Below are 12,129 nucleotides of genomic sequence, written 5' to 3' on the forward strand. Positions count from 1 at the left end.
GGGCCCGGGCTGGGGATTCGAACCCGCCACCTTAGGTGTATGTGGCTGGCGCCTTAGCCGCTTGAGCCACAGACGCCGAGCCGAGGCTGCATTTCTAACTAGCTCTGCTTCCCCATGGATAACACTTAAATCACACTTGACCTAGAAACCTTCAGACCTTGCCCACTGGGTTAGTTTGGGTGAGTTTCCTAAACTGTCATAACACAAAGACCTCAAAATGCAACAGCCTAGGGTGGGAGAGCTGTGCTCCCAAAATCAGCCCAGTGCTGGCCAGCAGGGTACCTGCTATATCCCCAACAGTGCCTCTGAGAGTCACTCCCATTGTCACCACTTCCAGCCAACAATGATGGGCAATTTGCACATGTCCCATTTGCTCACTTCTCTCTAGCAAGAACCTAACCACAGATTAGGCCCCACCTAGCTGCAAGAGAGGCTGGGAAACATAGCCCAGAGGCCACACCCAGTGGCCACACTGTGATGACAGAGGGCAGGAGAATGATTTGGGGGCAGCCTCCAGCAGTCTGTGGCACAGGATCTGGGGAATGAGCACTTCATGAGCATGTGACGGGAGCTGGACCCAGCAGGTCCAGCCCAGGGGAATTTGAACTTTGGTGTTACATGAGAGATGGCCACAGTGTCCTGGGAGAGCAGGGTGGTAAAGCAGCAGGACTCTGGAGTTGAGGGCTTGGATACTGTCCCCTCCTCATGTGACTTACCAGCTCTGTGACAGGGACAAAGCCAAGCTTCCTCCTCTGTAAACTGTCATGATAATACCACAATAGTTTCTATAGGGAGTCCTTGGCAAATGGCAGTAACTTCAGGAATCCAGGTTGCTATGAGGTGAGCTCAGGTTAATTTCAGATCAGATGAGGGTATTAGTGGATACAAACTATACTCAGTTTTATTGTCATTAAAATAACCCTCTTAGCCAGTTTATCATTCCCACTTAGCAATTGAGATGGATAAAAAACAAGTGCCATCAGCTCAGAGTGGGCAAGGCAGACCCGTCAACTTCTGGGACCACTCCATGGCAGATGACCTCAAGAGAGTTCAGGGCAGGCAAATGGGACCTGGGAGGATTATGGACAAATGCGTGTGGCAGGACTAAGGAAGCAGGTGTTTGCAACTGGAGAGGGGAGAGACTGGCCAGGAGTGCAATGGACACTTCATTTAACAAGCATTTACACAATTTGTGTCCATCCAAGCAGAGGGCTTTACCTTGAGAACCAATCAGAAGTACAGTCCCTGACCTCAGGGAGCTCACCATGGTCTACAAGCAAACCAACAACTCTGAAGTGGCACAGGCAGCGCTATGATCATAAAATGTGAGCAGGGTGCCTGGGCATCCCAAAGTCAGCCTAGGGTGAGGAGAAGAGCCAAGAAAGGACTCCAAGGGACTGAGTGCTCAGCCTGGGTCTTGGAGAAGGATGGGGTCACCTCCCACCCAGGGTCAAGAGGAAATAAGCCTTCTAGGCCAGGGTGATGACAAAACACAGCTTGTTCAAGGCCCAAGAAGCCACTAAGGGAGAACAAAGCCTAGTAGGGAGGAGGGCCCAGGTGGTGGAGGAGTTTGGGCTTTTTCCTAAGGGTGGTGGGAGCCACTGAAGGATTCTAGAGGGAGGAGATATCAAGGTCACACTGAGTCGTGAAGGTTAAGGTGAGGGTTAGTGAGAGGTGTGAAAGAAGGGGAGATGGGAGGCAGCAGGGGGTTGGATGGTGCCAGAAGCAGAGTCTCCAGAGCTCTTCAGGAGGCGCAGGGGCTGGGATGCCCCCAGCACACTGTTAGTCCCCTTGTGCCTGCGCTCTTTGCTCCACAGACCTTACAGATTGTCATGGTAGGCTGAATCCAGCACCACTGTTGGCCGCTGGCTGATAGGAGGTGCCTTGATTCAGAAGAGCTGAGCCTCCTAGCTGGAACTGCAAATGGTGGTTTCAAATTGGTCTCTAATTCCAGCCCAATCTCACATTGGTAGGCAGGACTGGGCCTGCTGGGAGCTACTGGCATTGCCTGAGCCTCATCTCAACCCCACCAGCGCAGAAGATATTCATAGCTGAGGAAGGTGACAGCGTTGACGGGAAAGGCACGGGCACTGTTGATGGTGAGGCCGCGGAAGAAGACCCCCGGGCCTTCCTGCCGCATGCTGCTCACCACACAGTCCAGCAAGCCCTGGTACGCCTTCCGTGTCAGCCCGTCCATCTGCATCCGGGACTTGATCACGTCCAAGGGCGTGGCTGTGATCCAGGAGGTGATGCCGGCGAAGCCCCCTGCTACCAACACTGTGGAAGAGCCTGGGGCAGAAGGAGCCCATGCAAAGTCGGACCTGGAACAGAGCGTGTCCCCAGCCCCCCTTCCCAGCCTCCACAGTCAGTCTGCCCCTGACCTGCACCTCTCTGTCCCCCACCTTCTTATGTTGCTCTACTTACTGGGATTTTGGCCCTCTGGTGTACCCTGGCGACAGAGTGCTTCATAGGTAACAAAGTAGATTCCCAGTGTGGGGGTGTCCCTCAGTGTCAGGGCCCAGGCTCCTCGGAAGAGCCCCCGTGGCCCCTCCTTCTGGAAGATGGAAGTTGCACAGTGCACAGGCCCCCGGTACCGGGGTGGGGGGCTCCCCGGCTTTGCTCTTGGCTCTGTCTGGTTTTGTAGCCGGACTTTGATGAGGTCAAAAGGAGCCAGGCAGTAGGCCTGTCAGGAAGGAAACGGGAAGACCCTAAATGGGGCTTCTGGCTGGAGACCATGAACTCATACTAAGCAAGCAGGAGAGCCGGGTACAGCATCTTCCTGGAGGAGCCACTTTGACTCCTATCCCCAGCACTGAGCCTCTCACATGCACCACTGAGGACAGGCCAGGACATCTGCATCCAGTGCGGACATGTCACCTCCCCTAGCCATTAGGCCCATGAGGGCAAGCAGTACTGACCCCTCCTCATGCAACAGTGTTGAACTCACCTTGCAGGCACCCAGCACTTGGGAACAAGCACGGATTCTTTCCTGGAGTGGGGGGAGGTGTCTGGCGTCCCTAAAACCTAGCACCACTGGCTTCCTCTGCCCCACTGCTGTTTCCCCAGCCCAGTCTGGGTAGCTGGGAGGTGCCTTGATTCAGAAGAGTTGAGTGTCTTGCATTGAATTGCAAAGTGTGCTGTGACCATGAAACAGCAAAAAACCAACTCCCTCCCCAGGACAGAGAGGTCACTTCATTACTGCCCTTACTCCAGAGGTGCTCCCTCCTTTCCCTTCTGCGGGAAACAGCTTAAAGGCCCCCCTTGGGGGCAAGCACTGGGCCAGCCCTTCCTGCCCCTAGAAACCCCCTACTGTTACTGTCTCAACAAAGAGATTTCTAAGTGTGGGAAGGTGGGTGAATGTGAGATTTGGCCAATCTTAGACCTCTCATCATTGGCTGCAGCAGATGGGACACAGATCTGGGACAGTATTGAGACTTGGCCCTGGGTGAGGGTTAGTGCTGGGGCGGGGGGTGGAGGAAGACCATACAAGGGTTAAGGTTTGAGTCGGGGATGTGACTAGGTCAAGGCCAGATGTTAAGTCCAGGCAGTTCTCCCGCCTAATGGGCACAATTTAAGGTTATATGGCACATCTCCTGGGAGCAGGACACAACCACAACAGGGACCTTACTTAACAAATGCAAAATTGTAAACTAATCGTTTGTACCCTCATATTAATCTGAAAAAAAAAAAAAAAAAGTCCAGGGGCGAATGGAGGTCCAGGCTGAGGTTGGCCCATTGCTGGGATGGATGTGGTTTCTGCTTATTTTGTGAAAGGTATATGTGCTCGGTTCCTCAGGCCTGAAGACAGCTTGTGGTGGAAGGGGCTGGTGGTCACCTCCAGTAGTGGTCTTTAGAGTGTGGCCAACCAAGTCTTATCTACTTCCATCTGGGCAGGAAGAGTAGTGTGTTGGGGACTCTACCTTGTGAGATGCGGCCTTGATGCTGCCCTCCAGAGCATGGTGGCAGGGCTGTGCTGAGGGCCTCCCTGAGGGGTGATCTCCTGAGCTCTGGGCTCCTGGGAGTTGAAGAAGGGCTGGCCAGGGACAGGGTGGCAGATGACACTTGGGGGAGGTGGAGCTCCAGATGCTACTTCATTGTACCCAGGTCAGCCTCAGCTAAGCCCAAGACAATGTCTATCCCCATCAGAAGATGTTAAACCCTGCCTCTTTCAGATTAAAATATATTTTTGTTCCAAGACCCTGTTAAATGGAAACTACGGGCTTAACAGTAAATCCAGGCTTCGGTTGGCTCTGGCCCCACTGGTGGTCCTGATGATCCTAGGTTCTGCTTCCCACAGAGCAGCAGGAGAAGGTGGCTTAGGAGCTGGTCCTGGCTAGGCCTATAGCCTAGGGTCTCAGGTCTCTTCCTTGTTTTGGGGGGTGGCAGGTCTCAGGACTTAGGAAAAATGTAGGTATACCCCTTGCACAAAAAAGGACAGAAGAAAAGCCAGTACTTTGGGAGGAGGTCTCATTAATCATTAAGTCATTTGAATGAGCAAACTGACTCTGTCCTTTGTCCTTGCTCTCTGCCCCATGAAGTATGTCAGGGGCATCAGGGCAGGCACCTAATAGAGGCTGATGCCAGTATCTGGCTGGATGTGAGAGGGAGCTGTGTGTATGTCCCTTTGCCTCTTTAAGCTCCATCCAAGGCCTCATTCAGCATGGTCCCAGCTGGTGCCTGCAGGTCCTCGTTCCCTCCACCCCACCACAAACCCTGGCTCTACAGTGCTGAGAACAAAGACCAAAGCCAACTGACTGGAGTGTCTTAATAGTTAATACCCTGGGTCTCTCCCACAAGACATATCTCCCAGGCTGTGGTCACTTGGTACTGCAGGCAAAGGGCTGAGCTGGGTGGGGGTGTGCCAGGACCACATCAGGACCAAGCCAGAGGGGCTGAGCTCACAGGTTTGCTGGGCCTGGCAGTTCTTCAGAGACTATGGTGCATTGGGGAGTAGGCCTCCCACAGCTCTGAGTCTGGCAGAACCCCCTAGAGGTGGGTGAGCGAGCCCTGACAACATGAGTGTAGACTGCAGGCATCCTCAAACTACGACCTGTGGGCCACATGCAGCCCACCTAGGACATTTATCCGGCCCGCCAGGTGTTTTTGCCACCACTGCCTGTCCTGCTTAGCAGCCAACTCATCCCAGGGCCTGCAGTCCGGCCCTCCAACAGTCTGAGGGACAGTGAACTGGCCCCCTGTTTAAAAAGTTTGAGGACCCCTGCTGTAGAGCATGGCTGCTTCTCTATAGCACCCTCTTTGCAGCACCTTCAGCTTGGCACAGCCCAGGCCAGGTCACCAGCACATGCAGCTTGGCACAGCCAGGCCAGGTTACCAGAGCAAGTCTAAGGGAGGTCTGCCCATTCACAGCTGTGGGTCACCAGAGGGGGATGGGAAGGGACAGATCAACCTGATCCTCATTGTGCCACTGTGTGTGCCTGTGTGCTCCCCTCTCACCTGCATGAACCCCCCAGCACAGCCTGCTATGAAGACATGTGTGTAGCTGGGTGGCTGAGCCCGCCGTTCCCGATGGGAGGTTGCGGTGAGTGCCAGCAGGGAGTTGCTGTATACCCCGAACAGCACAGAGTTGACCACAGCTATGCTCGCGATGGGGAAGCTCATGCCCTTGAAGAAGCCCAGAATCTACAGAGAGACATGGCGACACCAGAGTAGATGCCATGGGGCTTCCCCTTTGACCTCTCCAGCCCTGGCAAAGCCATTTTTGGCTGGAGATCCCTCCCAAGCCCTGCTACAGAGCAGTGGGGACAGTCTGAGGATGGGAAAGGCCTCAGCTCCTCTGTAGGGGTACTGAGCTACCACCAAGTCCCCCCAGAGGTCCTAGACTTGGATCTTCTCTCCACCGGGGAGAAGGAATTTGGTACTAAACACCCCTGATGCCTCCTACCCCAAAGAAGTAGGCCACCCACCGACTCATGGCGGTAAATCTTCACCATGCAATCAGTAATGCCCTGGTACGTGGTCTGGGTCTGCAGACGCACCTGAATGGGGAGGACAAAGCAGGTGGGCAGCCACTCTTCCCTCCAGCTCCAGGAGCAGCATGCAAGCAGGCAGAAGAGGAGGAAAAGCCTCCATTAGCGAGGCCTGATCTCAGGGCATCCTGACATTTGATTTGGGTAAGATCTTTCATTACTCAGTTGCCTCTCCTAGACTCACCTTTACAGTATCAAAGGGGTGTCCCAGGACCAAACCCAGAGCTCCTGTGGTGACAAGAAGATGCTATGAGTTAAGGCCTCATGCCAGACCTAAGATGCAAGGTCTGCTGAGATGAAAGAGGGATTCAGGCAGGAGGAAGAGGGGCAGGACCTTCTCAGATACATGCAGCCACTTTCCTGCCAGCTTCCAGTGAAACTCCAGCTGTCCCTTACCCCATCATCCACAGGGAGCTGGAAGGCACTGGGACAAGGGAGTGAGGCCCATCTTCCCACCAAAAGGGAAGAGCCAACCAAAGACACTTGTGTCCTTGGCTGGGAGCCAACCCCAAAGTGTCCTGCTGCTTATGAATGGGGAACTCTGGATGAATCCCCAGTGCTCCTGCTTCCTGTCAGCTTTACTCTTTCCTTCAATTCATAGGGTTGTCACCTTGATCCAGAGCAGGCCGCACCACCAGTCAGCAGTACGGTGCCAACTGCCCTTTGAGGAGTAGTGCTGACCCTCTTAAAAGACCCTTCCCAGGCCAGGCACGGTGGCTCACGCCTGTAATCCCAGCACTCTGGGAGGCCGAGGCAGGTGGATTCCCTAAGCTCACAGGTTCAAGACCAGCCGAGCCAGAGTGAGACCCTGCCTCTAAAAATAGCCAGGTGTTGTGGCGGGTGCCTGTAGTCCCAGCTACTCGGGAGGCTGAGGCAAGAGAATCATATGAGCCCAAAAGTTTGAGGTTGCTAATGAACTATGATGCCATGGCACTCTATGGAGGGCGACAAAGTGAGACTCTGCCTCAAGAAAAAAAAAAAAGTAAAAAAGAAGAGAGCCCTCCCAGCCCTTCACCTAGTCTTGTCCTCTATATGGAGCTGGTTCTGGAGATTAGGGGAGGTCTCAGCCCAAGGAAGCAAATTCAGAATGTATCTCTCCCCTAAGAGGAGTGTCACTCAGAAGCTGGGTGGGAGTGCAACCTTTTGCCAGGTGGGGCAGAGACCCAAAGCAAACTCAGGATAGCAGGTGATGTCAAAGGTGAACTTCCTTTCTGAGCCCCACAAGGTGGGCCTAGAGAGTGGGGCTTTAGCTGCAGGGGCTCCCTGGGCTTTCCCACCCTGGGAGGTGTCTGTCTGGTGACTTGGATGCAAGCAGCACCTCCCCCCCTGCAGGTCACTCTCAGGAGGCTTGGCCTCAGCACTTCATGTCACTCACCTTCCCTAGGAAGTGACCTACTTGGGTATGAAGTGACAGAAGGAACAAAAGTGTCTCACCAGAGATCCAACCAGCCACGAACTCCTCCACAGGCATTGTCTGGGCTCCGTGGGGACTGGTGACGCCCGCAGAGAAGATGGTGAAATTTTAATTCCCCCTCACCCTCCTCTATACAGCGTTGATAACCTCCTGCTAATGTTTAACCCTGGCTGGAGGGTGAGAATTGGCCTAGTGCCCAGACCTGGGGCAACTGGGAGAGGGGAGCCAGCCAACTCTGGTAACCCTAAGGCTGGAGGTGGTATGCAGAGTGTGGACTCTCACAGGCCAGGGGTGATGGATATATGGAACCATGGTGGCGTGATCCCCCAGTCCAGCAATGGCATGACAATGTTGGGGATGGTAACCCAATGTCAGCCTCCTGGGAGGCCCTGCCTACCCACTGTAGCCCAATGCCCCACCCCACCTCCACCCACCAGGCCTGAAGACCGATGGGGCTGGCCAGTGTCCACCAGGGGGGCAGGCCCAGCCCACACTTGCCTGTGGCTTGGAGTAGCCACTCCCAGGAGTGACTCACCAGGCAGAAAGTTGTTCTTTCCAGAGTTGTTTACAACTCCCCTGTGTGAGTCAAACACAGCCTGCCTAGGCCTATTCTTTCCCAGGGGAAAGATGGGAGGATGGGCATATTAAAAGTCCTATTTCTATTTGCAAGGGCCCACCCTGCTTAGAGGCAAAACTGAAATCTTTCCTAGGCCCTGGGAGCCACAGGGTGCTGCTCATCCTCCTCCGACCACATCCAGACTCCAGCCTCCTCACTCTTCGTCAAACAGGCTCCTGACTCCAGGCCTTTGCACTGGCTGTTCCCTCTTCCTGGACATTCTTTGTTTACCCCCGGCTTCAAGCCCAGACTCAGATGTCCCTTACTGACTGAGCCCCAACAAACATTGCTGTTTGCCCCACCCCACAGCAGTCAGACCTCACTCTTCCTCTTCTTCCTCCCATCACAGTTACCACTTGTGACCCATGATGTGTCTGTCTGGCAGGGATCTCTGACTGTTTTGTTCACTGATGTATCTCAAAGGCTTAGAAGAACGGGTGGCACAGGGTGGGCACTCAATAAATATTGAGTGGAGTTAGAAGGCAGGCTGGGTGAGGTGGCTCATGCTTGTAATCCTAGCACTCTGGGAGGCCAAGGTGGGTGGACTCCCTGAACTCACAGGTTTGAGACCAGCCCATGCCAGAGGGAGACCTCATCTCTAAAAATAGCTGGGAGTTGTGGTGGGTGCCTGTCGTCCCACCTACGCATGAGGCTGAGGCAAGAGGATTGCTTAAGCCCAAGAGTTGGAGGTTGCTCAAAAAAAAAAGTCTCACTTTGTCCCCCTCGGTATAGGCTGTGGTGTCACAGCTCACAGCAACCTCCAACTCTTGGGCTCAAGCAATCCTCTTGCCTCATCCTCCCAAGTAACTGGGACTATAGGCGCCTGCCACAATGCCCAGCTAATTTTTGGTTGCGTTGGTTAGCTGACCTCGGCCAGGCCTGAACCTGCCAGCCTCACTGTATGTGGCTGGTGCCCTATTCACTGAGCTATGGACACCGAGCCGATATATATATTTTGAGACAGAGTCTCATTATGTCGCCCTCAGTAGAGTGCTGTAGCATCACAGCTCACAGCAACCTCCAAATCTTGGGCTTAAGAGATTCTCTTGCCTCAGCCTCCCAAGTGGCTGGGACTACAGGTGCTCCCCGCCCCAAGGCCTGGCTATTTTTTTTTTTTTGTAGTTGTCATTGTTGTTTGGCAAGCCTGGGCTAAGTTTGAACCCGTGAGCCCCAGGGTATGTAGCCAGCACCCTAGCCACTGAGTTACAGGTGCCAAGCTAAAAAATAAAAAATATTGAGAGAATGAATGGAAACATCATGGAGTAGCATTGGTGGCCAAGCCCTGGTGCTCCAGTCTTCTCTGGGCCCTAGAGAACATAAAAGTCCAACAGTACCCCCACCATCCCCACTAGGTATCCTAGGAGCTTTTGGTTTCCTATCAGGTGCCTAAAGTCCCATTCTGCTCACCCTCCTCTCTCTCTGTGGCCACAGCAGAACCCAGCCACTCCTACCTGTCCTATGGGTAGGAGGGGTTCTAGGGTGGACAGATTCTAGGAGGCAGGGCTTCATCCTGACCTCTTTCCCCTGAAACTGCCTGCGGCTCTTTGGGCCACCGTAAAGACCATCTGAAAGACTGGCCTCTCATGGTGGGTTGGATTGCATCCTAGTTCTACCTCTTGTTCTCTCCCTGAGTGGTGTCGGGGAAACCCCATCTCTGGGCCTTGGGATCCTTTATTGTTTGCCAAAGTAGGGGATCAGGGTGGTGCCTATGGTTTACAGAGTAGGGCGTCAGCCCCACAGACTGGAGGTGGAGAGTTCAAACCCGGCCCGGCCAAAAACAAAACAAAACAAAGTAGGGGATCAACTGGTTGACTGCTGATGTCTAAGCCTCAGCTCTAAAAGCCACAGGCCTCATCCTTCCTCACTTCAGAATGGGCCCCATTTTCTCTTCCTCCTCATGGAGCTGCTTGCAGCCACCCACCCAGTTCAAGATCTTCATTCTTACTTCCCTATAACCTGGCAGAAGAGAAGCCACCTGTGCATGGCATAACGGTGCTCTCATCTCATCACTCTCTAGCTCACAACCTCTAAGATGTCCTCACTGCCTGAAAAACCTGCCCCATACACCTCACTCTGCAGTTCAGAGGACCAACCTCAGTGCCACTCCACCCACTGTGCTCTGATGCAGAAGGGGTCTTCCTGGGGTCCTAATTGTGTACTTGGAATGCCTTTCCTCCCCCACCTGCCAGCCAGCACACTACTCAGCCTTCCGGTTCTCTCCCAAGCCCTCTCCTCAGTTAGACCTGGGTTCTGGCTTTCCACGGCCACCACACATAAGGAAGACGTCAATCTTTCCAATCTCTTTTTCTCCTTCATAAAAAAGAGAATACTCACCTCTTAGTGTGTTATAAGGATTAAAGCACTTAGAACAGTAGCAGGCACATAAATTGTAGCTGCTAATACTTTTATTTCCACTCACAGGATACATAAGGATGACATGAGGGAACACATGGGAAAGGTCCTGGCCCAATGTCCAGCACACAGCAGGTGAGCAGGGACTGAGGACCGTCTCTTTCTTCCTTACAGCATTTTGTAGCTCTTAGGACAACACAGTCATTTTCTGAGGTTTTAAGTATGCTGTTCTCCTGGGCTTCTTTCTCTTTCCCTTCTTCCTTCACCTCCAATTAAACCTTAACATACACTTCCTAAGGGCAGTGGCCATATCTCACCTGTCTTCACCCCTTGACCCAGCACAAGCCCCGCACCCTGTAAGCAGCAGTCAGCAGCACAGAGCTGTGTTCCCACCCTGCTCCAGCTAGTTTAGGGAAGCCACAGGGCCATTGTGTCTTGGTCTGAAGGTTCCAGGGCTGCACACTTTTCTCTGCAGCCTACATCCATGCCTCTTCCAGTCCTTAAGTCGTGTCAGTAAGACCCACATGTTGTAATGGGCTCTGTTGCAGGTGGTGTGGAGTCCTGGAGGGGCAGGCAAAGAGCTGGTCCAAATATTGATTAGACTAGGCCAGGAGTCAGAGCTGCTTTCCAATCCCAGCGTATTAGGGTAAGCTGAACTCACTGCTCTGTTCCAGATTGCCATTTGGAACAGTTTCTGCTTCCTCTGGCTCTGGAAGGTGCCCAGTGGATCTATTTTTCTCCCTGAGGTCCACACCTCAGGTACATACATGCTGGCATTGCCAGGATATATTGGTCACATGGTCCTGGGGATAAATGGTTTCACACTTGCCTCTTCAGTGCCCCAACATCTTTTCCCAGCCTAAGAATAACCTCGAGGTCTCAGAGCTGTGTGTTTAAGATAGCGAGGGATCGCAACTGCTCCCTGGAAAAAGTGCACCTGGCCTGGGTTTCTGACATAGATGTATGAGTCCTTAGAAGTCATCGAGTCTAACCTCCTCATTTTACATATGTGGAAACTGAGGCCTAGAGAGTAAGGGACTTGTCCAATACGAGTTAGGAGGGCCAGGACAGTCTCCTGACCACAGTACAAAGGCCATCGCCCTTCACAGACAGGGGGACGCTGCAGTACAGGCCGCCGTGCCCAAGCAGTTTGACTCCTTGACACGTCCCAGAAAGCGTCTCCAGTTCCCAAGCCTGGCCCAAAGGCGGCGCCTGTGGCTCAGTGAGTAGGGAGCCGCCCCATATACCGAGGGTGGCGGGTTCAAACTCAAACCCGGCCAAATTGCAACAACAACAACAAAAATAGCCGGGCGTTGTGGTGGGTACCTGTATTCCCAGCTACTCGGGAGGCTGAGGCAAAAGAATCACTTAAGCCCAGGAGTTGCAGGTTGCTGTGAGCTGTGTGACGCCATGGCACTCTACCAAGGGCAACAAAGTGAGACTGTCTCTACCAAAAAAAAATAGTGTCCCTGTCCGGATTTTCTTGAATCTCCGCCACATCCTATTAAGGCCAATGGCCGGCGCCGGAGTGAGGGGCAACTTCCCCAATCACTCGGGTTGTAGGGGAAGGGCTGTTTCGTGACACCGTGGCCAGACACGCAAGGTACTTGCCCACATCGTCTGGGCATGTGCGAGCCGGCGGGAGCTGTGAGAGCCCGCGGAGACCGGCAGGGCGCGTGCGCGGCAGCCCCGCCATCAGATTGGCTGCCGTGGGCAGGGGGGCGGAGTCCTGCGTGCCGCGCGTCCTCCGGCCGCAGCTT

The 12,129-nt window shown here is 53.8% G+C and overlaps 1 protein-coding gene across 5 annotated transcripts in view; it reads right to left on the minus strand.

Annotated features, from left to right (window-relative positions):
• SLC25A45 (solute carrier family 25 member 45) overlaps positions 1–7,623 on the minus strand; it is an 8,937-nt gene extending 1,314 nt beyond the window's left edge. Inside the window, exons 1-6 of one of the 5 annotated variants that reach the window (XM_003798648.3) lie at positions 7,422–7,612; positions 6,172–6,215; positions 5,925–5,996; positions 5,455–5,640; positions 2,425–2,683; positions 880–2,289 (exon numbers count right to left, since the gene is read on the minus strand). In XM_003798648.3, the coding sequence (XP_003798696.1) occupies positions 2,021–2,289; positions 2,425–2,683; positions 5,455–5,640; positions 5,925–5,996; positions 6,172–6,215; positions 7,422–7,458 (867 nt within the window). In that variant the 5' untranslated portion in view covers positions 7,459–7,612 and the 3' untranslated portion in view covers positions 880–2,020. Of the gene's footprint in view, positions 1–879; positions 2,290–2,424; positions 2,684–5,454; positions 5,641–5,924; positions 6,043–6,171; positions 6,216–7,421 lie in introns of those variants that run through there. The other 4 variants (XM_012810730.2, XM_023518485.1, XM_023518487.1 and 1 more) reach the window with 4 other exon arrangements.
• Positions 7,624–12,129: the final 4,506 nt, after the last annotated feature.

Source organism: Otolemur garnettii, unplaced genomic scaffold (genome assembly GCF_000181295.1).
Source record: "Otolemur garnettii isolate 467f Iridium unplaced genomic scaffold, OtoGar3 scaffold00140, whole genome shotgun sequence".
Lineage (NCBI taxonomy): Eukaryota > Metazoa > Chordata > Mammalia > Primates > Galagidae > Otolemur > Otolemur garnettii.